This window comes from Lissotriton helveticus, chromosome 7 (genome assembly GCF_964261635.1).
Source record: "Lissotriton helveticus chromosome 7, aLisHel1.1, whole genome shotgun sequence".
Classification (NCBI taxonomy): Eukaryota; Metazoa; Chordata; class Amphibia; order Caudata; family Salamandridae; genus Lissotriton; species Lissotriton helveticus.
Genome location: NC_136068.1, coordinates 452,286,022 through 452,310,265, shown reverse-complemented (window position 1 = coordinate 452,310,265; position 24,244 = coordinate 452,286,022). Strand labels below are relative to the sequence as shown.

Below are 24,244 nucleotides of genomic sequence, written 5' to 3'. Positions count from 1 at the left end.
TGTAAGTATAGTTCTTGCAGATCACCTTGCCAGTCGTAATTGTTTTCATTGCGCATTTAAGGATATATTTTCTTTTTTTCCTGTGGACATTGTCTGACGAGCAGTGCCTAGCAATGCAGCGCTGACATCTCGAGGAAGAGGCGGCTGCATATGAAGAGTGCCCATGTTTGTTTGAAATTTTGATCTTTCCTTGAATGCGGGCTCAGGCGGAGGTGTGCTAAGAAACTCAAAACTGCTCCGGTAATCTGGGTAGTTCCACTGCCAGTTTACTCTCTTTTTTCATGAAAAACTTAATTTTTTGCTTTGTACCCATTCCCGGAGTGACCTTTTTTCTGTCAAACTCCTCGGCTCTTCTTCGTGTGTGAAGCTTTGTAATCTCACTATTGGCAAGCCGCTTGTAGATGCATTTCTCTCCCGGCTCAAGCTCTACCTATCCCCTACTGATTTTCTCCCCACTTCCTCCAAGTACAGATTCCCTCTGTAACGATGCACCCACCACACAGCTCCACCGATGCACCCACCACACAGCTCCACCGATGCAGCCACCACACAGCTCCACCGACACAGCTCCACCGATGCACCCACCACACAGCTCCACCGATTCACCCACCACACAGCTCCACCGAGGCACCCACCATACAGCTCCACCGAGGCACCCACCACACAGCTCCACCGATGCACCCACCACACAGCTCCACCGAGGCACCCACCACACAGCTCCACCGATGCACCCACCACACAGCTCCACCGATGCACCCACCACACAGCTCCACCGAGGCACCCACCACACAGCTCCACCGATGCACCCACCACACAGCTCCACCGAGGCACCCACCACACAGCTCCACCGAGGCACCCACCACACAGCTCCACAGATGCACCCACCACACAGCTCCACAGATGCACCCACCACACAGCTCCACCGACACAGCTCCACCGATGCACCCACCAAACAGCTCCACCGATGCACCCACCACACAGCTCCACCGAGGCACCCACCACACAGCTCCACCGATGCACCCACCTACACAGCTCCACCGATGCACCCACCACACAGCTCCACCGAGGCACCCACCACACAGCTCCACCGAACGACCCACCACACAGCTCCACCGATGCAGCCACCACACAGCTCCACCGATGCAGCCACCACACAGCTCCACCGATGCACCCACCACCCAGCTTCACCGATGCACCCACCACACAGCTCCACCGACACAGCTCCACCGATGCACCCACCAAACAGCTCCACCGATGCACCCACCACACAGCTCCACTGAGGCACCCACCATACAGCTCCACCAAGGCCCCCACCACACAGCTCCACCGATGCACCCACCACACAGCTCCACCGAGGCACCCACCACACAGCTCCACCGAGGCACCCACCACACAGCTCCACCGATGCACCCACCACACAGCTCCACCGATGCTCCAACTAAGCTCCACCAATGCACCCACCACACAGCTCCACCAATGCACCCACTAAGCTCCACCGATGCACACACCACTCAGCGCAACCACAGCATCACTCAGCACCACTACAGCATCACTCAGCGCAACAACAGCATCACTCAGCGTAACCACAGCATCACTCAGCGCAACCACAGCATCACTGGTTCAAATATGTTTCATTCAATGTTTCAAGCTGTTTTCAAGCTTTCATGCTTTATTACAAATCACAAAAAGATGTTAATATTTCACTTCTGTTCTTGGATTTTCGTCACAATAAAAAACACTGAACATAATCTTCACAAAAGTTATTTACAAAAGTTTAAGCTATTGCCATTACAAATTAAATAAATTATTTAAGTATTAATTATTTTAAAAAATTAAAAGCCTTTGATATTTGTAATATCAATACATCTAAGTCACGTAAATACAAAACATGTTGCATTACAAATGCTATAGGTGTTTGCGAAAGTTATAACTATTGGCATTGTAAATGACAAAGCTATTAATTTAGCTATTTTAAAAAATAACACATAAATAAAAAAAATTCATTTATAAGACCAATAGCTCAAACTTTCCTAATGTGAGCCCTATTGCATTTCCAATGCTTGTTTAGGCACGGGGAGCTTAAGTGATTTGCCCAAAATCAAAGGCTGTTTGAGCCTCTCACCAGACTCGAACCTTGTTCCCCGGCTTCAAGGTCGGCTGCTCCTGTAATGTAATGTAAGGCGTGCAGAAAGAGTATCAGCGTCATTAATTTTTCAGCTAGGTGTGAAATGGTGACCTATTTTAAGAGCATTTCCGGTTACGTTTTTAGGTCTCGCCTGTCGATGCGCATGCGCATCGAGCAAGCGAGACTATAGGGGCTCATCGACTCTTTATCTAACTTGCAAGGAATCGTGGCGATTCCTTGCAGTGCCCGTGACTTTTAAGCTCAATGCGCATGTGCATTGAGCTTAAAAGCGCGTGCACAGCCGCCCGCATTCCTCCGACACCTTTGAAGTGAAGCTTAGCTTCACTTCAAAGGCCCGGCTTCTTCACACCCACATGCCGCTCTGCCCCGCTCCGCCCCCTCCCCTGAGTCATCCTGCCTGCCCCTTCCCGCCGTGTCGCATTTCTCCTCCCCCCTCTCTTCCCTCCGTCTTGTTTATTTTACCCGCTCTGGCCCCTCGCATTTCTCCTCCCCCCTCCCCTCTCTTCCCTCCGTCTTGTTTATTTTACCCGGTCCGCCCCCTCCCGCCGTGTCGCATTTCTCCTCCCCCCTCCCCTCTCTTCCCTCCGTCTTGTTGCCTATGGGCGGCTGTGCTGGCAAGCAGCGCTGCTTCCTCTCCTCTTTCTGTTGAAACAAACAGCAGGGAGGGGAGGCGTTTCCAGGGCCAGCTCACTCTCGCTCTCTTCGTCTTGTTAGGGTTTTCACCACCAGAATCAAGGAGTGACAAACCAGCCAGTATGTACATTTTCAATTCAGAACGCCACCTTTTTTATGCACACTGATTTACACAATATTTCTGCGCAGTGTCCCGTTATTATTTCAAGGCGCTACATTTGCTCGTGACAAACATCTCGCAAACCATTTCAGCGAGCAAAGACGCGCCTCGCGCTGCCTGCGTCTATGTGACAGCGCGAGACGCTTCTTAAAATAGAGCAGCGGTCGCTGAGCTCCGGTTCAAGCCCTCGTAAACTTTATTTTTTCAATGCAATACGTCTGTTCCAAAACAAGCAGGCCCTCGGCCCGCCGCTGCCGCTGCACACAGGCTCCGTTGTGCCGCCGCGGTGAATCACTCCTCCTGCAGGCGGCTGATCTCCTGGGGCTGGCGGGAGGCCAGGGCGGCTGCAGCTGGGCCTTGCTGTCTGTTCTCCAGGCCTGGGGGGCAGGAAGGCTTGGCGCTCACCAGCGCGCCCTGTTATGAATGCTGCCTGTACCCAATGTGCCCTCGTTCCTCGCCTGTGCCCGGACCCCGTCTTTTGCCTCTGGCTGTGGAGCGCTTCTCTCTGTTTCCACCTCGTTTCCCCGAGCGGGGGCCGCACCTGGTACCCCCTCCAGCCTCACACCCTTTACGCTTCCTGTCTAATGAACTGTGTTTCCATCACTGCTCTCTCTCCCTGCCAATGTCGCCTTTCTCTCCCATTGCCCTCTGTCTATGACCCTTCACCAGTCGCTGTCTCTTCTTCTCTGCCCGTCACCTCTGCAAGGGGGTCTCCTTTCTTCATGCCCTCCCGTCCTTTGTTGACATTGTCACTCTCAGCTCTCCTCACGCGCCCTCTCTCCTGAAGTGTCAGTAATCGCGGCCGCCGTTTCTCCCTCCCCTCACCTCTCTCCCTACTTCCCTCGATCTGTCTGTAACAGAGTCACTGCTCCTCCCACTCTCTCTCTCTGTCTGCCTGACGCCCTCTCGCCTATCCTCCTATCCTGCCATCTCTCTCACATCCTGACATCTCTCTCACATCCTGACATTTCTCTCACACTCTCTCCCATCCGGCCATCTCTCTCACCCATCCTGCCATCTCTCTCCCTTCCTGACATCTCTCTCTCCCATCCTGCCATCTCTCTCTCATCCTGCCATTTCTCTCACACTCTCTCCCATCCTGGCTGCTCTCTCCCATCGGGCCACCACCCTCACCCTCACTCACCCTCACTCACTCACCCTCAACCCCTCACCCTCACCCCCTCAACCCCTCACCCCCTCACCCTCACCCCCTCACCCTCAACCCCTCACCCTCAACCCCTCACCCTCAACCCCTCACCCTCACTCACTCACCCTCAACCCCTCACCCCCTCACCCTCACCCCCTCACCCTCAACCCCTCACCCTCAACCCCTCACCCTCAACCCCTCACCCTCACTCACTCACCCTCAACCCCTCACCCTCACTCACTCACCCTCAACCCCTCACCCTCAACCCCTCACCCTCAACCCCTCACTCACCCTCACTCACCCTCACTCTCACTCACTCTCACTCACCCTCACTCACCCTCACTCACCCTCACTCACCCTCAACCCCTCACTCACCCTCACTCATCCTCACTCACCCTCAACCCCTCACCCTCACCCTCACCCACCCTCAACCCCTCACCCTAACTCACACTCACCCTCACTCACCCTCACCCTCACTCACCCTCACTCTCACTCACCCTCAACCCCTCACTCACCCTCAACCCCTCACTCACCCTCAACCCCTCACTCACCCTCAACCCCTCACTCACCCTCAACCCCTCACTCACCCTCACTCACCCTCACTCACCCTCACCCACCCTCACCCTCACTCACCCTCAACCCCTCACCCTCACACAGTGCAATAGGTCTCGGAGCATTTGAGTTAGAGCTTTTAGAATTGTTTATGGCTTTTTTTATTTGTAATTCTTTAGCATTGGCTACAGGAAACAAAAATGCTAAAGATTTACAAAAAAAACCCATAAACAATTCTAAAAGCACTAACTCTAATGCTGCGAGACCTATTGCATTTCCAATGCTTGTTTTCTTAGCAGTGGGGTTTTACGGGGCGGGATGAGTATTGGGGGGAGTGACTCATCACCTTGAAGATTTAGCGAGACTGTGTGTATTCTGTCACGTACCGAGCAGCGGGGATCTGGTGTTACAAGACAAACCAACCCCTCCTTTATATATAATTTTAAAAAAATGCTCTGTACAGATGTCCATATATGAATGCTCTTGGACTCGCCCACCCTTAAAACCACGCCCCTTAAACAGCATCATTCTGCTTCCTCTGCGGAAGAGACAGGCTTCTATGTTCTCCTATTTCAAGGTGGCCTGCGCCTATGCCTTCTCATTGTGTCCCACATCACTCCCTCGCTGCTTCGTACACGCCGGGTCACGCCCCTTCTGATTGTGTCGAGCTGGGGATTTCGCGGGGCACCTCGCCTCTATAAGGGCTGAATCACTGGCCTAGCCCCGCCCCTGCTTTGAAAGCCGTGCCTCGGTGTGACGTCAGAGGAGTCCGGCCCCTTCCCTCCCCGGTGGGCGTGTCCGTCCGAGGCGAGCCCTGATACCCGCGCCCGCCCTTAGAAACGTTCAGTGCGAGCCGACGGTCTCAAGAGCAGGCGGAACAGCAGAGCAGGTGAGGCCGGGGCTGTTGCTTAATGACATTCTTCCTCCAACAGGTATGTTTTAATTTTTAGGCCAAATTTTAGGGAAGGCCCCTCTCACCTGGTTTTCGTGATGGGATAGAAATGTCTAGAATGTCACATGTTACGAGTGTGTCCGATATAAATAAATATATATTTATTTTTCCTCGAAGGAAGGAGCGTCTGGGTTTTTATGTCGTTTGCGGAACATTTTCATCTCTTTATTGGCGTCCTTTTGTATTCACACCGTGGCTCACTCGGGCAGTAGCCTCGGTATCAAACCTCCATCCTTTCATCTTTACACCGTCCACCTGGTGGATTGGCGTCCTTTCGAGGCTCCGGTTTGATGTGTAGTGCTCACTAAAACTCCACGCGACATGAACATATAGGAAAATCTGCAGCGGGCAGGCCTCTTTCACATCTCGGCGCTTGAGAGATGGCAAACTGCAATGACCTTGAAGAAGACCTAGTCCTTCCTGATTGCGAGAGCTCTTTTTAAAGAGGTGGGGGCTGTAGTGACTTGCACGAAGGGCTGTTATTTTGAGGGAAGCGGAGGGTCGGATGCGTGTTACACATTTTCCGCCGAGTACTAGAAATGGGAGGCTGATGGGGCGCTTTAGGTTCATTTACTGGTACATTACGGACAGTAATGGGGAATTTTGGCGTGGATGAAACTAATCTGGTGATTGACTTGTCCCTGTTTACATATGAATTATGTAAATGTTTATAAATTAGCGCATACATACCCGAGTGGATTTTGGTCCAAAAATGAGAAGTGAATGCGTTTGCTGTTGGATGCGGGTGCTTGTAGGATGAAGGTGTGACGTAGCAACCCGACAGTCTATAAATAATCTGCCGTCGGTAGTCTCTCTTACAGTCGTTCATTTTGTCGATAATTTTATTTTTCTTTTAAATCCGTATGTTTTGGGCTACGCTGCGCACCTTTAAGTGGAGGCGACGGTAGATGTTCGAGGACCCCTCAGGTTCCCCCTGCGTTAACCCTCTCGCCCCCTCCCTCCGGCTTAGCGCCGGTGTACGTGCTGGCCAGCTGGGCCTGTTGCTGCATCGCTGGCTGAGTCACTTCCCGAGTGCGGTGCCTAGCGACGTTTCAGTGACGCTACATACGAAATCTAAAGGAGCGTGGCTTTACCGTGCTTAATCACGTACCCCGTTACTTAATATTTCCATTCCTTCAGGGATGCCTTTCAGAGCTGACCTTGGCTGTGTTTTGCCGTTGAACGCCATGTTTCTTTTAGCCCAAGGCCTAATTCAAAGGGATATATTTTGTTTCCCGTTATATACACTGGTATACACAGACTGTCGTTTTATGCAGGGCCATAAAGCCCAGCGTACAAACCGTGGCGGGTAAAAGAGGCTATTTGGTGTATAAAAGGGCCGAAACGAGCTCCATGCACTCTTCTATGCAGCTCAATCAATAACCGCATTAGCCGGGGATGAGGGAAGGAGACCGTTTCCCCTGAAGGCGCGCTGCCCTCTGGATGCCCTTGACGCCTTCTATCGGAATTGTGCACAAAAACAGGTTGACGCACGCCCCGTGGGCAGATGATACACGGCCAGGGTAGGAAAAACAATACACGGGCAAGTGGTCTGGTAGATACGAGGCTAAAGATACAATGATGCTTCAGGGAGTATGAGGGCGTGTTTAGTACCAGGGCCAAGGCATAGGGTGGAGACCAGGCTAAAGATAAAATGATGCTTCAGTGAGTATGAGGGCCTGTTTAGTGCCAAGGCATAGGGTGGAGACCAATCTACACAAGCTTTGGAGCGCTGTAGGCCCTCAGAGCTATGCAACATGCACTTAAATGCCAATACAGCAATACTGAACTACAAGCAAGTACAAACCTTACGCCGGGAAGAATTCTAGGTGCAGAGCTATAACGCCTACTACAGTTCTGTTGTATAATCGTGGGAAATTTAAAACAAGACTAGAATGGGTTAAATGCATGCAGGGGACAAATCTCACACTAATAACCTGTCTATGGGCATCCCAAAATCCCTCCCACCCTAGTCGCAGTTTTACCGGTCACAAGACTCGTTTTGGCACCCATAGAGACAACCCTCCCTGAAATATTTTTAGCCAAAGATAAGACCCTCCACCCCGAGGGACAGATAAGACTTCGGGCATCCTACAGGCAGTGGCTGGTGATCTCTGTAAGGGGTCAGGATGCCTCGACAAGAATCCTTTATCGAGACCGCTAACGACGACAGACCGCATGCAAATCGAAGCTCCCAATGAATGGTTTTCCGGCATTTTGCAAACTTTAGGGTATTTTGTGATCTGTGCTGGACGGGGCATGGGCGCCTCGGTATTCTCGAGGTTGTGGGGAGTGGTTTCGGGGACCACGAATGCAGCAGCAGGAACGGAATTTAACGAGGCTTTAATATCGCATTCACATACTGCATTACCTACACTTGTTACAGAATAGCTCAGCTCATACACCAAAGTTAAGGAGATTAATGACACATAGTATAGTACAGTATCCAGATTAATAGTTGCCAAACATGCAATAATCCCCCGAAAGAATAGCGTGAGACTTCAGATTCTTGTGAAAAAAATATCCTTTTATACTTTCATTTGGTGATTCTTCATTACTCTTCATTAAAAACACAATGCAAGTTAATAGCCTAAGAACTTGTATTGTGTTTTTAATGAAGAATCACCATACGAAAGAATAAAAGGATATTTTTTCACAAGAATCTGAAGTTTTTTTCTTTCTGGAGATTATTTTGCTTGGCAACTATTAATCTGGGTACTGTACTATACCATGTGTCATTAATCTCTTTAACTTTGGGGTATGTGCTGAGCTATACTGTACCTTGTGTTTTTAGTTATCCAAAATTGTGGGAACTAGGAAGGTAAAGTTCTCAGCTCTTTGCACTACATTCTTGCCCATATTCTTAAACTTATATACGTATTGGTGGAGGCCTTGAGTGCCCTGGTCTTCTTTCTCGTGTTTTATTACCTACACTTGTATCTTCTCCTAGCCCCTCAGTGACAGATGGGAGACTGGGTGGCTACGGGTGACGCAAGGAGTCAATCCTGTGATGTAATTTATTTCCACTCCTGGCATGTTGCTAAAATGAGTCGGAGGACGAAGTAGTAAGGGTACCCTCACCTATAGTACATTAACCTTTCATCTTTGTTTTCCACCCAGAACATTCACGATGACTCACCAGTACCCCGCTCTGACCTCGGAGCAGAAGAAGGAGCTCCATGACATCGCGCAGCGCATCGTGGCCTGCGGCAAGGGCATACTGGCGGCCGACGAGTCCACCGGTGAGAGCGGGGCAGCACAGGGCAGCAAAAGCAAAGTGTGGGGGGATTGGTCACTGGTAACCACGTTAATAGGGGGCTGGAGGCGTTTGGAAACTGCGTGGTTTAATAGGTATTAAATCTCTGTGCAGGAAGGCCGAGTCGTAGGGAGAGTGCAAATAGTGATTTAGATTTGTACGTTTTTTTGTCCCTGCCACCTCGTGGTGGATGCTGACTGCTCATCCTAAATGCTAACTTTTGTCTGTCCTCACCCACTGCAGGTAGCATTGCTAAACGCTTGAACTCCATCAACGTAGAGAACACAGAAGAGAACCGCCGCTTTTACCGCCAGCTGCTCTTCACCGCCGACGACCGCGTCAACCCCTGCATTGGTGGCGTTATCCTCTTCCACGAGACCCTCTACCACCATGCCGACGACAAGCGCTCCTTCGTCCAGGTCATCAAGGACAAAGGAGCCGTGGTTGGAATTAAGGTGGGTAGCTAGTGGCCTACCAGGGCCTTGGCGTACCAGCGGGTGCCGCCGTTTGTTCACCTCTGTGGCACAGTCCAAAACCTGAGCACTTGAAGGTTGCACTCTTACATGAGTGGGAGATGAAAAAAGGGTCTAACTGGTGTTGGAGGGGAATATATTACTTCCCTAGTTTGAGGACCTTTTGCAGTTCAGTCAAAAAAAAACCCCACAAAACCACTTTCCCTGTTTTTGATACAGATAGTACGACTGCCTGTGTTTTTCCCAGGCCTGTATTGTAGACTCCATGCTGAGGCCACAAGTGTTGCCTATTCCTATCTTGCACATTCTGGTTTTGTTCCGTACGTGCTCTTATTGCTTTCATGTCATGCTACCCATATTCTGCTTCTATGCTCCTCACTTAGTTTCATGCATTTCTGTATGGCTCTTCACCCTGTCTTGACTAATCCTGATGCTTCAATCTAATGGGTTCTCCTAAAATGGCGTGTTTCTCTTAAATGCCCGGAATTAAAGTGCCAAGCATTATGTTCCCTTCTTTAGATGAAATCCTGTCATTCTTCACTTAAGCTTGTTAAATGGTTGATAGTTTGGCCTTCTATGCGAGACGGGTGCAGGGAGCAGCTCAGGGGTGTAACACAGGCTGCCGCATGGTGGGGGGGCTCAGTACTGCACTGCACTTCAGCCGGAGAGTTCCAGATTGAGTTTGGAGGGGGGGTCCTTCAAAGTACCCTGCAGGCCCCCCTCCAAGTTTCGTTACCCCACTGGAGCAGCTGGTGCAGTTTGCTCTGGGCCATTTAATTTTAAGGGTCCCTGTAGGAAAGTGCCCCTTTTTATAAGGTCCCCCCCAAACACTTTTTTCTCTCCAATACTGATGGTTATGACTTGCGTAGTGCACCGGGGCCTGCTGCCCAGACGGCGGGTGTCTGCTCTCTCCCTAAAACTGTTAGGTTTAAATTGATTACCCCCTTCTACATCCCTTGTATAGGGTAGCTGTGGTACACTAGTGCATGCATGGGTGGTGAAGGGGACCAAAGTAAACTAATAAGAGCAGGCCTGCCATTGCAGACAGCAGGAATTAAAAAATGTACTTATTGTCACTGATACTTGTGTTTTTAATTACTCACCCTCACTGGCAACTGGTTGTGCAAGGCAGCGGATTGAGCGCTGACGCGGCAACAGAAACCCAACACTTCTTGGCGCCATCACGCCACGCCCCCTGGTCGTCACCTGACGGCAGTATATATCATGTGTATGCTCCGGAAGCGCAGCTAAGTCACCCTGCCTACACGTTTGGGACCCATCTATAAAACATCCTGCTTGCAAGCAGTGTGGCTTTCACTTTTCACTCCATCTGTCAATGAAACCCACAACATACTCCATGCTCCTGCTCAACTGCCGCTCACTCCCCAAGCACTCAACTGAAATGTTCCTAATGTTAGAGGAAACAAGCCCAGATATCCTCTTCGTCACAGAGACGTGGCTGCAGGAACACTCGGAACCCGATCTGGTACAAGCACTTCCGCCTGGATACCAAATACTCCGCCTCGACCGAAAGAAAGGAATAGGCGGTGGCCTAGCAGTAATCCATAAAGCAGATTACGAAGTTACCAGCACCCCCGTTCATCTTCCGGACAGTGAATGTCTCCCTCTCTTTATAAAACTTAGCTCCACTCATACCTTATTGGGTATGCTCATATACCGCCCGCCAGGGTCTCGGGGTCAATTTCTTTCTCATCTCGCCCCGATAGCTGCAAATCTTGCACTCAGCTCTGCTAACTTTACAATTCTGGGCGACCTCAACAACCATCTAGATGACACGAACGACCCCACCGCCAGAGAACTTTCCTCCAGCCTACATGCCCTCGATTTACATCAACTCTTCCCCGGGCCCACCCATCAAAAAGGCCATCTCCTAGACCCCATCTTCAGTAACTGCCCCAACCTTCACGTCACCAACTCCTCTTTCCTTAACTCTGCTACCCCGCCCAGAGACTCCGCCGACATAGGCCCCATGACAGCCCCACTTAACTCTCTTGACAGCCTCCCAGCACTAGACCTAATCAACCTAGAAAAAATCATCGGACCGGTCAAATCTGGATCACCCACCGATCCAGCTCCCCCGAGGGTTCTCACTCCAATAACCAGTCAGATATCACCCATCATCCAAGACCTGCTCAACTCCTCCCTCCATACTTGAATTGTCCCACCCTTATGGAAAAGAGCTATGGTCAAAGCCTTATTTAAAAAAACCCAGTCATGATCAATCCAATCCCTCTAATTACCGTCCCATCTCCCTCCTACCCTGGCTCAGCAAACTTCTCGAAGTACGTCAATTCTGTCTTGACTGACTTCCTAGAATCTAATAACATACTTGATCCCACCCAGACGGGCTTCAGGCCTCGGCATGGAACAGAGACTGCCCTGATTGCAGTGACGGAGGAGGCAAGAAGGATCTTGGACGGTGGCGGGTCTACGGCCATCGTCCTACTCGACCTGAGTGCCGCCTTCGACACTGTAAACCACAGCATTCTACTCCACAGCCTTGGTATGATAGGAGTGTCAGGAACAGCACTCACTTGGATGATATCCTTCCTCTCAGACAGATCCTTCCAAGTATTTGAGAGGGAGTTCACCTCCTCCAGTAAACCTCTTAATTGCGGAGTGCCTCAGGGCTCCTCCCTGAGTCCCACCCTTTTCAATGTTTACCTCAGTCCTCTGGCTGATGTCGTCCGCCCTTTCGGTGTGAAAATTGTCACCTATGCGGACGACAAGCAGCTGGTGGTAGCGTTGGACCCCCCCTCTTAAATCCCACCACAGCCTTCACAAATGCTTGGAAGCGGTCGCTGCCTGGATGTCTGACTCCCACTTAAAACTTAACAGGGATAAAACAGAGGTACTGCTCCTTGGAAACATCACAAAATCCATTGACTCCATCTGGCCCCTCTGTTTAGGTGACCCCCCGCAACCCAAGGAGCAAATCAAGAGCCTAGGCATCTGGCGCGACCAAACTCTCACCTTCAACCACCAAGCAACCAAGCTCGCCGCCACCTGCTTTGGACTGATGAGGCAACTCTGAAAAATTCTCCCTCTCCTCCCGTTCCACTCAAGAAGGATTATGGTCCAAGGACTAATTCTTTCACGTCTGGACTGTGGCAACGCCCTATATCTTGGCGCCCCACAGTCCACACTCACTAAACTCCAAATTATTCAAAACTGTGCGGCAAGAATTCTTCTGAACATCCCTCGTCGAACCTCAGTAAAAGCCAGATTGAAAGACCTTCACTGGCTCCCTGTGAAAGCCAGAATTTAATTCAAGAGCATGTGCATTGCACATCGCTCTTATTGGAGAACAGGCCCTTCCATCAATTGCCCTTTAGTGAAGGCCTATCTTCCCACCCGCCCCCTCAGATCCGCGACCTCCCACTTCACCTCAGTACGACGTATTCGAGCCAGATGGGGAGGCCGCTCGCTTTCTTACAATCTGGCCAAGACTTGGAACTCTCTTCCCCTTCCTATCAGATCGGAATCCAATCTGCTCACCTTTCGAAAACTTTTAAAAACCTGGCTTTTTTAATAGGACTCCGATTTAATTCTTTCTCTGTTCTCAAATTCCAGCCTCCACTGCTTAACCCTCTACTTTTTCTTTTACAGCGCTGGGACGCCCTTGGGTAGCCATCGCGCTATATAAATCCTCTTTCCATTCCAGGAACAGTGCAAACTGTTCCATGTCGACGTTGCCCTCACTAAGTGTGGGAAAGTCAATGCACTTTTAGTCTGTCATTCCTAAGTGATTATGGCCAAGAAATCAATTCAACTTTAGCATCATAAATGTATTCAGACATATTTTTTGAAAGATTTAATTGGATTATTAGGGCATCATGAAGACCCCTATTCAAGTAGTACATTAAAAAGGCTCAGGAAAGTTAAAAAAAGGTGTTGAAAAAAAAAAATACCCAACTTCCAAGTAAAAAGTTAGGCAGAGTGGAGGTTGGGAAGTATCTTGACCTTGCGGTCATCTTAGCCTGGAGGATCAGTGATATGAGGGTTTTTTGCAAAGCAAGGGACATTGCTATAGAATTACAGCTAAAAAGGAAGAACTTAAGAAAGCCCTCAGCTCCTATGGGAGAATAGAGGGGGGCCACCCATCAGAAGATCCTGAAGAGGGAGAGGATGGTGTTGTACCCCCAAAGTGGTAATGATGGGCAAGAAGGTAAAGGCCTCAACTCTCAGCCCTTTCCCAGACCCCCCCGCACCAGTGGGAAGCGACAGTGGGAAGTGCACCAGTGGGAAGTGAAGGTCTCTAGGAGACCCCCATTGAAGGTTGTAGGAACCCTTGAGGAAGAGCTTGACCTATTCTTCCTTAGAGGAGAAAACATGTCTACTTGAGGAAAGGAGATTAGCCCTTGGGGAATGAAGGGTTAAGATTGGTGTGACGCCCTAATATGGTGGCACAAACTGGGAGGAGGAATCATTGGACTCTAAAACCCCAAAAGGATTAACCCCCAAGTTTAGTGATGGTGATAGCATTGATAAGTGGTTTGAAGCCTTTGAGAGGGCCTGCAAAATGAGAAGGATCGCCAGCACTTGGGCTCTCTACTTTGAGTTTATCTCGGTAAAGGGCAGAGATAGTGTGCTAACCCTTAAAGAAGATGTAGTTGAGTCCTATGAGCCTTCACTGAAGATAGACCTTGATAGAAGGATTTGGACCCACTACAGAGGAATACAGGCAGTCGTTTAGGAACACCCATAAAAGGTCAAAACCAGACATGGGTGAACTTTTTGGACTCTACAGTCAAAACACTACCGGGTTGGATAAAAGGCAATGAGGTGGACACTTATGATTGGTGGTTTTTGCTAAGAGCAAAAGCAGTGGCCTACTCGTGAAGGACTTGGACTGAAAGAAAAGTATGTCGGTGCTACCCACAGGGTCTACTGTACTGGGTAGATGGGCTTCTGTACACTGAGGACTGAGGCCAGGGAACCCAAACCAGGGGCAGCCCATGCCAATAGTAATAATCACCCCCCCCCCCCATGTACAGAGTTCATGTTGAAATTAGCCCATAACATATCCTTAGCTGGACATCTGGGACAAACCAAAACCTAGGACAGGTTGGTGGCCCATTTTTATTGGTCCTAGATGTCTGAAAAAGAGAGGAATTTTGGCACTCCTGTGATTTTTTATTTTTTTTTGTTGATTTTTTTTTTTCTCAAGGTGGGCACACCACCAAAGACTCCCTTAATTCCGCTTCTAGTGGTTAGGACTCCATTTGAGAGGGTAGGGATTGCCACTGTTGGTCCATTGACCTTCAAACTACACCCAGGAACGGGTTAATTCTAGTGGTAGTGTACCATGAAAGTAGGTATCCAAAGACCAATCCCCTCCAGACTTTCACTGTCCCTGGAGTGGCAAAGGCCCTACTTGGCATCTTTAACAGGGTTGGGTTTTCTGAAGATGTGGCACCTGATAGAGGGACACGTTTCACGTCTATGTTTTAAGGCTATGTGGAGTGAACTACAAGTTCTCAACCCCCTTAACCCTCAGACAAATAGTTTGGCTTGGAGTCTCAATAAAACCACAAAGTATGATAATGGGGCTCCACGAATAACCCACCAGGAGATGGGATGTCATGTTACCTTGCTTGCTGTTGGCGTTTAAAGAGTTGCCACAAAAAGGGGTTGGATTCAGCTATTTTAAACTTTGGCCATCCTATAAGAGAAGGATGGGAGAAACCTCTCGAAGAGCCCAAGCAAGACCTAGTGGACTATACTGGGTTTGCGTTCATGTATGACTGACTACATGAGAAGGCAAATAAGCATTTAACAACCAACCAGGAGCTTATCAAGCACTGGTACAACCAGAAGTCAATACTGGTGGAGTACCAACTAGGGCAACTGGCGTTGGTAGTGGATCCTGTGGCTTCCAGGGCCATCAAACCTGTGGACTTGGTCCTATCCAATCTTGGAGAAGATGAGGGAAATCACCTACTTGGTAGACATGGGCACCCTTGGTAGTGTTCATAGTGTTCTCCATGGCAATAGCCTAAAACCCCACCAGGACAGAGTTGACATTACCATGGTCTATGATGGGGGCTGGTATGAGGAAATTGAACCCCTCCCTGACCTGCTGCAAACCGCTCACAGGATGGGTCAGTTGAGGCAGTTTGTCTAACCCTTACTGCACAGCAGCAGTCTGACTGCAGGCAAGTCCTAGGTCAGTTTGTTTAGCTCTGCTCTGATACCTGGTCCGGCAACATGGTGTACCCATGATGTGGACACTAGTCACGGCCTCCCTGTCCAGAACCAAATTTATAGCTTGACAGACAAAGTCAAAGCTTGCATTAAGACTGAGGACAGCCAGGTGCTAAAGCTAGGGGTGATTGAAACCTCCCCATAGTCCTGGGCCAACCCAGTGGTACCAGTCCCAGGCTAGCCCAGTGGTACTAGTCCCCAGGCCTCCTTCCAAAGGTGGGAAACCTGAAATGACCTGTGTGGGTTATAGGGGTTTAAATGATGTTACCATAATGTATGCTCTCACCCCATTCCAAAAGGAGATGAATTGATAAGCTGGTGCAGCCAAGTTCTTAAGTACTTTTGACTTCACATCAGGGTACCGGCTGATTGGACTCTCTCAGGAAGTAAAGGAGAGGTCAGCATGTTTGACCCAAGAGGGCCACTTCTAAGTTAAAGGGATGTCTTTTGGATTGAAAATGCACCTGCCAAAGGTTGGTGAATAAAGTGCTGAGTCTTGGACAACTATAGTGGAGCATATCTAGATGATTTAGCTGTCTTTAGTTTCATGTGGTCCACCTGAAGGAAGTTTAACTGGCCCTGCACTAAGCGGGCCTAAACATCGAGACAAGTGCCAGTTACGGCAGCGTTCTGTTGTATACTTGGCCCACCTTGTAGGTGTAGGCCAGGGCCAACCCAAGATCCAGGCTATTCTGGAGTTGGAGGCTCCCAAAATCCAGACTCCAGTCAGGGGCTTTGTTGGCTTGACTGGGTACCACAGGAGGTACGTGAAGGGTTATGGGACAATGTGGTCCCACTTTTATATTCATGTAGGAAAGTGCCTTTTTTGTATCCACACCCCACTTTTTGCTCCACGCTGATGGATATGAATCTGATAATGCATTGGAGTCTGCTGCCCATGACCTAAGCCCAGACCCCAAGACCTGAACTGTCTCCCTAAACGGTTTAAATTAGTTACCCAAATTAACAACCTCACCCCCCCCTTATAAGTCCCTAGTATATGGTGCCTGTGGTGGGGAACAGCCGAAACACTGGCAGAACCACGCATGCCGGAATATCACAAGCGTAACCACGCTTGCCTTAACCACACGAGTGGTTAAGGCAGATAGTACTCTAGTGTTCAGGATGGGCAGGGAAGTGTTGGGACAGGAAGCTCCAGATGTGGACTGTTATGTGGGGCAGGGGCCAGGTTGGGGTGGAGGGAGTCTTGGGTGTTTTTAGGGCTCGCACAGGGTAATCGCAATATTGGCTTTAATTCAATAGCTGTGACTGTCCACAGGAGTTGCGCACAGTAAAAGAGCGATGTTCCACACCCGTTTCAATGCTCCTGGAACTTCCTGATTGACACTTGTCCTAGGCTAGCTCTAGGTTCACCCAGACAGAGGTACCCATGTTAGTATGAAGCACCCTCCGACTTTCCTGGATTAGTGGTACTAGTCCCCCTCAAACTGCAGATAAACACCCAGGACCTGAAGAATCGCTGGCCATCGGACCCTCCTGAGGAATTGTCCAAATACAGATGGTCTAGTGCATTGTGGGGAACTGTAATCCAGCCTTCATGAAGACTGTTACAGGCAGCTACCCCATCCCCCGAGGCCACCAAACGTCGAAGTACCTTTATCCAGGGGTTTATTTAGCTAGGCTGTAAACCGCGTAAATTCCCCACACACAATCTTGAGGGAATTCGATCCAACCTTGGAATGACGTCAGCCACCGCCAATTATTGTAATTTTGTATTGTTCCCTGTGGCACCATGCAAGCTATAAAAGCTGCACTCCCACAGCTCCTGTTCAGCACCAGGGACAGCCAGGACACCTCTGCACCTGGGCTCCGTGGGCCTGGTAAATTTGAACTGACTATCAAAGCCTGGTCCATCTTTTACCCTGCAAGGGTAGCACGCAACTCGACCTGCAAGCGACTGTCACTGGTGGTTTTTCCCTTGGACCACAATGATAAAGTCTCACTATCCTTTTGCGCTGATTTTTATATTTCTCCTAAAATGTATAACTCCAGTTATATGTATGCTATTCTGTTCATTTGGTGTCGAACGCAAGATACAACTAATTTATAAATGGAGTATTTTTATTTCTTTTTAGTCATATTAACTAATGCCCTTGCTGGTAATCTGAAATGCTTTGGTAAAGCTGGACTCCTAGGACAGAGCTAAGGATTTGTTAGTGTGAATGCAAGGACCATCTTTGGGGTCTGTGATCGTATTGCATGGTGAAGTCTAACCAACATCACCAAAATACTCCACCTTCCTACAGCCCTGCAATGCCACTGATAAATATGTTCATCACTAAGGCAGATTTAGATTGATTTTAATTCTAAATTCATGGCCAGGCACACAACGTGATTTGCTATTAGGTGGTGCTATACAATTGTGCTGCCTTGAAATGTTTTCTAGTACACCGTTTTTCTTTTGAACGTGGCCCATGCAACCAGTTAGATGGGCCCCACATGACATTAGTGATTTGAGCCCACACAAACCTGACAGGCCCAGGGCTTTAAATTGGTAGATTGACTGCAGTACTGAATGCCTGCACTTCTTAGCACTGCTGTAATACTTAATGGGAGAGTGTCGGCACTTCTCAGGAGTAACCAGGTCACTCTGGATAGTGAGTAATAGCACTTCTGTATTTCCATTTTAAGCACTGGATAGGCCAGCAATTGACTACCAAGCCCAGTACAGCACCAATTATGTTTGTTTGGTTTTCTATGGGGGCGCACCAAGAAGGAAGTCCAGAAAGATAGTCACTTGTGTATATATAGAAAAGTTCTTTGTTTTAGTCCATCCTTTTAAAAACAATCATGCACTTTACAAACAAGTCAGCCAACGCGTTTCACTCCCTTCCAGGGAGTTTCTTCAGGGCTGAAAATCAAAGTAGATAAAAAAACTTCCATGAGTTTTGTATTTCATAAATCATGTACCTGAACACAATTCGTCATACTTATTTCATATTTACTCTAAATTAAAAAACATATTGCAGATAATAACTCTCACCACAACGGAGAACATAGTACCCAATATGAGAGACAACTAGAGCCACAGTGCAATGTAGCATAATCCCAATGCTATAATTACAACTCTTTCTTGCATAATACCTTCTCATTTCCTAATCATGTGTTTCCAATACATATTCGACACTGCCTTCTATCGCACAGGTAATCACATCTGTAACACATGAACATTGTAACAACACGACAAAGCCCTTGATTCGGACCCTATTCTAACCTGTGTGGCTGTGGAAGGGGGAAAAGAACAAAATACACGGCAACACAGAAAAGAAAAGGGAGTGACCAAAAATTAGCTAAATCTTACAGGAAAAATACTAATACATCTTTACAGTCTAACATATTCTGAGACAGTTTATCTCAGAATCTTTTCTGTGTTGCCGCGTATTTTGTTCTTTTCCGCCTTCCACGGCCACACAGGTTAGAATAGGGTCCGAATCAAGGGCTTTGTCGTGTTTTTACAATGTTCATGTGTTACAGATTTGTGATTACCTGTGCGATAGAAGGCAGTGTCGAATATGTATTGGAAACACATGATTAGGAAATGAGAAGGTATTATGCAAGAAAGAGTTGTAATTATAGCATTGGGATTATGCTACATTGCACTGTGGCTCTAGTTGTCTTTCTCATATTGGGTACTATGTTCTCCGTTGTGGTGAGAGTTATTATCTGCAATATGTTTTTTAATTTAGAGTAAATATGAAATAAGTATGACGAATTGTGTTCATGTACATGATTTATGAAATACAAAACTCATGGAAGTTTTTTTTATCTACTTTGATTTTCAGCCCTGAAGAAACTCCCTGGAAGGGAGTGAAACGCGTTGGCTGACTTGTTTGTAAAGTGCATGATTGTTTTTAAAAGGATGGACTAAAACAAATAAAGAACTTTTCTATATATACAAGTGACTATCTTTCTGGACTTCCTTCTTGGTGCGCCCCCATAGAAAACCAAACCAAGTACTCTTTGATCTGGAAAGCACAGCGACGTCAATTAGCAGCTGACGTCGGGGTTGGCGGCACAAAACTTTAAAGACTCTTGTTGGAACTGGGTTTTAGGTGCGGCATCGTGAGACTCTTGTTGGAACTGGGTTTTAGGTGCGGCATCGTACGGTCCGCTGCTACATTCTTTGTGTTTACCAACAGCACCAATTATGTCTCGTCTCTAGTGACTCTACTTTACCCCACAAATGGCGTCCTTCAGGTCCCAAAACAATGAATGTATTTGATTGCATTCCTCAGCTATTCCTAGTGTCTAAAGGGGGTCTACCTGCCTTCCAAAACAAGGTGCTGATGCAGATAAGGAAATTTACCGATCCTTCACTCACCTGTTTGTTTGCTCCGTAGGTTGACAAAGGTGTTGTCCCCTTGGCCGGAACCAACGGAGAGACCACTACACAAGGTAAGTTCACTTGCCCTACCTTGCTGCCAGTGATTGGGGAAAGTAAGGTTTTGGGGTATTTTCTTTGGTGGAGGAGTAATGTTCCTCATTTCTGTATGACCCCGGTCACTGGAATTGGGGATTTTGTGGTCCTAGAGTTTTCTGCATGACACAAGCTTATCTGCGGCATATTTTCAAATTTCACAAATACGAGTTTCCATTTTTTTAAAGATCAAATCGATTAACAGTCACAAAAAAGTGTATTGCCACACATTGGTGAGCCGTTTTCAGAGGTTAACTGCTCACTTTTGAGTTGCTTATTGCCATGTACATGTTACCCTGTGTTAACAGGGGAAAACTGTGCAGAAAACTGTGCAGATACAGCAATGTGTTAAAAAGGCCGGTGAAGCTCTGCCTAGAATATGCTGCATTATGTTTCATAATTTGCCTTTTCACGCCTCGTAATTCCAGTGCCAGTCTATGATCAACCCCTTTGGTTTACCAGGACCAGAAACAACTGATGCTCAACCTCTTTTTCTTTATACATTTTTTTTATTAACCCACGCTGCCTGAAACCCAAAAAAATCCTGAGTCAAATTTCACGGCAGTAATTTGTGCCAGTCTGATACCTTGAACCTACCCTTCCATCCCCAGGTCTCGATGGTCTCGCTGAACGCTGTGCCCAGTACAAGAAGGATGGCGCCGACTTTGCCAAGTGGCGTTGCGTGCTGAAAATATCCGAGCACACCCCCTCTGAACTGTCCATCATGGAGAACGCCAATGTCCTGGCTCGCTACGCCAGCATCTGCCAGCAGGTGAGGATACTTTTACCCATCACACTTCATCAGTGGCAACCATGTACTGTGTCCTAGCGTCCTGCCGACCTACTGGTCGTGGCTAGGCTGAAAACTGTCCCAGGCCCCTCTCTGCTTTTGCAGTGTATGTAACTGCTTCAAACTGCCTTCGTTCCCCAGCTTCTTTAGGGGCTTGTGGAAGGGGTGGTGGTATACAGACATTTATAGATTGTCCCTATTTTTTGTTCGCACCTCCTTGGCCCAAAAACATATTTTAGACCAGCAGGGTTGGAGAATGTTGAGTGCTCATGGCAAATGGACTGCTAGACTCCATTTTCTCGCACCTTATTTAAGATTATTTCTTTCCATTAAACTGCCGGTGGAACTGTAATGCACTTTCTTTCCTTAATGTATCATGTATACTTGTCGTAAAATGCCCAGGCTAGCTGCTAACCTCCTATCCTTCCAACCAGCACTGCATCGTTCCCATTGTGGAGCCTGAAATTTTGCCCGATGGAGACCATGACCTCAAGCGTTGCCAGTACGTCACAGAAAAGGTACAGAATAGGGAGGTGGATGTGTTAAAAAAAAAAAGGGGGGGGGGCGTGGAAGGGGAAATGCGGCGTGGAAGGGGAAATGCGAATCCATGTCTCCTAATCTCCCTTTCTTGCCTCTGCTGTTCAGGTCTTGGCTGCTGTGTATAAGGCCCTGAGTGATCACCACATCTACCTGGAAGGCACCCTGCTGAAACCCAACATGGTGACACCAGGCCATGCCTGCACCAAGAAGTTTTCACATGAAGAGGTTGCCATGGCTACAGTCACCGCTTTGCGCCGCACTGTACCCCCAGCTGTCTCTGGTGAGTCCCCACAGTGGGAGCAGCAGAAACACTAGTTAAATGCACATGGGTACTCTGATCTCAGGAACCCTTTCTAAAGCTTGGCCGCCGTGGTGGGTTTTGATGAAGTCCTTGTTTTTGATCGGCTAGGACCCCCTATTGAGTGTTATGTCCTTCAGTTTAGTTGACCTGTGTGGTCGATTGTCTTTTACTTGTTTGTTGCCATGTCCTGTATGTCGGTGGTGTCTGCTTGTGCAGTGTTTTCTAACTGGGAGGGATGAAGTGGCCACGGAGTGCTCTGCATGTTCTGTGTATCCTTGTACATTGCTCGTATGTGGTGATGGCTTTTGTGTGCATCAGGCCACTTATGACTGAGAGTGATGTCCGACATGCTCCTGTTGTATGCATATGAAGGATCGGATGACGGTGCTTGCAAGGGCTGGAGTTGCTGTTTGTCTGACCCATTGGATTTGGTGGATCGGCATACACGTTCCCTCATTGGATGGGATGCCTTGCGTGCGGAGTGTACCTGCATACTTATTGGTTGATGCCTCTTCTGAACCTGTCTGCAGGGATCACCTTCCTGTCTGGTGGACAAAGTGAGGAGGAAGCCACCATTCATCTGAATGCCATCAACAAGTGCCCTCTACACCGACCCTGGCCCGTCACCTTCTCCTATGGCCGTGCCCTGCAGGCGTCCTGCCTGAAGGCCTGGGGCGGCAAAAAGGAGAATGTCAAGAATGCTCAGGAGGAGTACATCAAGAGAGCCTTGGTAGGTGTTGAAGTGGTGGCTGTGGGGGTACTAGCCTAGTAGAAAGCTTTGTTGGTTATCGTCTAGTGTTGCCTTAAGCAAAGTAGATACAATGGTACATGATTCCCCCCCCCCCCCCCCCCTTAACATTACTGGGGTTGTTCAACATTTTGACTCCTCAAAATACTCTAGTTTACTGCTGGGTAATGGGTAACGCATGAACATTAAAACTCAAGCCAGGGTAGTAACTCTGGTTAGTCTTGCATAACTCTTCTTGACGTCCGTCCTACAAGTCTTCCAAGGTAATGACAAAAATACGACTGGGTGCGAAATTGATCCCTGGCCTGGCTCTCCTTTGATAATTCCTGGGCAGAATGTGGGGTCATAAAATTAATTTGTGTGGTGAGGGCCAGTGGCAGGAAGTGGAGGGCCCTAATGTGGATGGTAAACACTCAACCAGTGCTCACGGGAAACTGGTGAATCCACCTTGTGTGGTCATGCCAGCTGGCCAGAAAGGTGTGAGAAGCACAAGCTCCATCATCGATCCGTCAGATTGAATAAGTTTATCCATCCATCGGCAGGTGTCCCAACCCAGATGGTCTGTGGAATACACCTGCTTGGATTGGGGGCATGATTGTTTTACTACAGATTCTCTCTCGCCTTAACCATGCTCCTCTTAGTTTTGATTAATTGTGCGGTCTCTTCTGTGAAAGACTTCCTTCCTGCACTTACAGAGGATTGAGTGAAAGCCTCAAATCCAGCAAATATCGACAGTCTCTAGTTTTCCAGCTCCTTCAGGAACTGTATCCCTCCACTAACTGTCATGGTGGAGTCTGGTACTGTACACTGCACATAGTAGACCAGAGTTATTAAGATCGCAACACATTTTATAGCGCTATGTTTTTAGCGGAAGTTTTTTTTTTTTTTTTTAAATGTAAATGTTTTTTAATTTGGTTTTTTGTCCCTCTCCTCCTTGTATTTTTTTTTTCCCCAAAATAACCCGCCTTCTTTTCTTTTTCTTCAGGCCAACAGCTTGGCGTGCCAAGGCAAGTACGTTCCCAGTGGCCAGGCCGGAGCTGCCGCCGGCGACTCCCTCTTCGTCTCCAACCATGCCTACTAAGTCCAGCTTCCACGTAGCAATCCTCCAGCTGCACCTGGTGTCACGCGCACCTGCATATGCCGCTCCTTCTATGTGTCTCTCCCAATGCCACCCATTTCACATGTTCGCCTCGTGCTATTCCTGGAATGTCTGCCCTGATTGGAGTGGCTCCCCTGACTATGCCGGCCGATGGAGTAACGTCAAACATCTAGAAGCCTCAAGCTCTTCTTACCAGTTCCTAAAATGCCATCTGGCCCTGCTGTCTGGTACCATGGAAACAAGGCATCATTTCTAATGGTTGGCAGCCCACGCTCCCCTGGGCCGCCACTGTGGCTAGCTGTTACTTGCACCTCCCGTACGGTCATTGGTCCACCCATGGGTGGCATGTCTGCTGCAATACGGGAGCAGTGGTTGCACTTGTCTGTTATTGTAATGGTTGTGTATTGTCGTGCAGGCCTCTGAGCTTTAGGTCCTTTCCATTTCCTCCAACCTAGTGGTGACAGCGCTTCTGGTGTTCCTGTTGTTCATCTTGCGCCGGCTCTGAGTCTCACGTGTAGTGTTGACGTTCAAAGTATATATATCTAATAAAGAAGTATATATTTAAAACGGAACTTTGGCCTCTACAAATTTATTTTTTCGTACTTTACTTATGTGTGCCAGGGTAACCTTAATTTTTGCTCCAAAGGGTCTGTATGTGTCCGCTAGTTGTATATAGCATGTGACTATGTTCTTTTGATCTGCCTACTCTTACCATCTAGTGTTGGGCCCAGATGTTTGTACCTTATACTTCAAAGAAGGTTGTAGTCCCACAACTTGTGAC

General features: G+C 48.4%; 1 protein-coding gene across 3 annotated transcripts in view; it reads left to right on the top strand.

Annotated features, from left to right (window-relative positions):
* ALDOA (aldolase, fructose-bisphosphate A) overlaps positions 1 to 24,035 on the top strand; it is a 52,528-nt gene extending 28,493 nt beyond the window's left edge. For 2 of the 3 annotated variants that reach the window (XM_078652393.1, XM_078652394.1), the window contains exons 2-9: positions 8,711 to 8,832; positions 9,090 to 9,301; positions 19,909 to 19,963; positions 20,597 to 20,757; positions 21,210 to 21,293; positions 21,421 to 21,595; positions 22,147 to 22,346; positions 23,350 to 24,035. In XM_078652393.1, the coding sequence (XP_078508519.1) occupies positions 8,721 to 8,832; positions 9,090 to 9,301; positions 19,909 to 19,963; positions 20,597 to 20,757; positions 21,210 to 21,293; positions 21,421 to 21,595; positions 22,147 to 22,346; positions 23,350 to 23,445 (1,095 nt within the window). In that variant the 5' untranslated portion in view covers positions 8,711 to 8,720 and the 3' untranslated portion in view covers positions 23,446 to 24,035. Of the gene's footprint in view, positions 1 to 5,380; positions 5,528 to 8,710; positions 8,833 to 9,089; positions 9,302 to 19,908; positions 19,964 to 20,596; positions 20,758 to 21,209; positions 21,294 to 21,420; positions 21,596 to 22,146; positions 22,347 to 23,349 lie in introns of those variants that run through there. The other variant, XM_078652392.1, reaches the window with a different exon arrangement.
* The last annotated feature ends 209 nt before the right edge of the window (positions 24,036 to 24,244 follow it).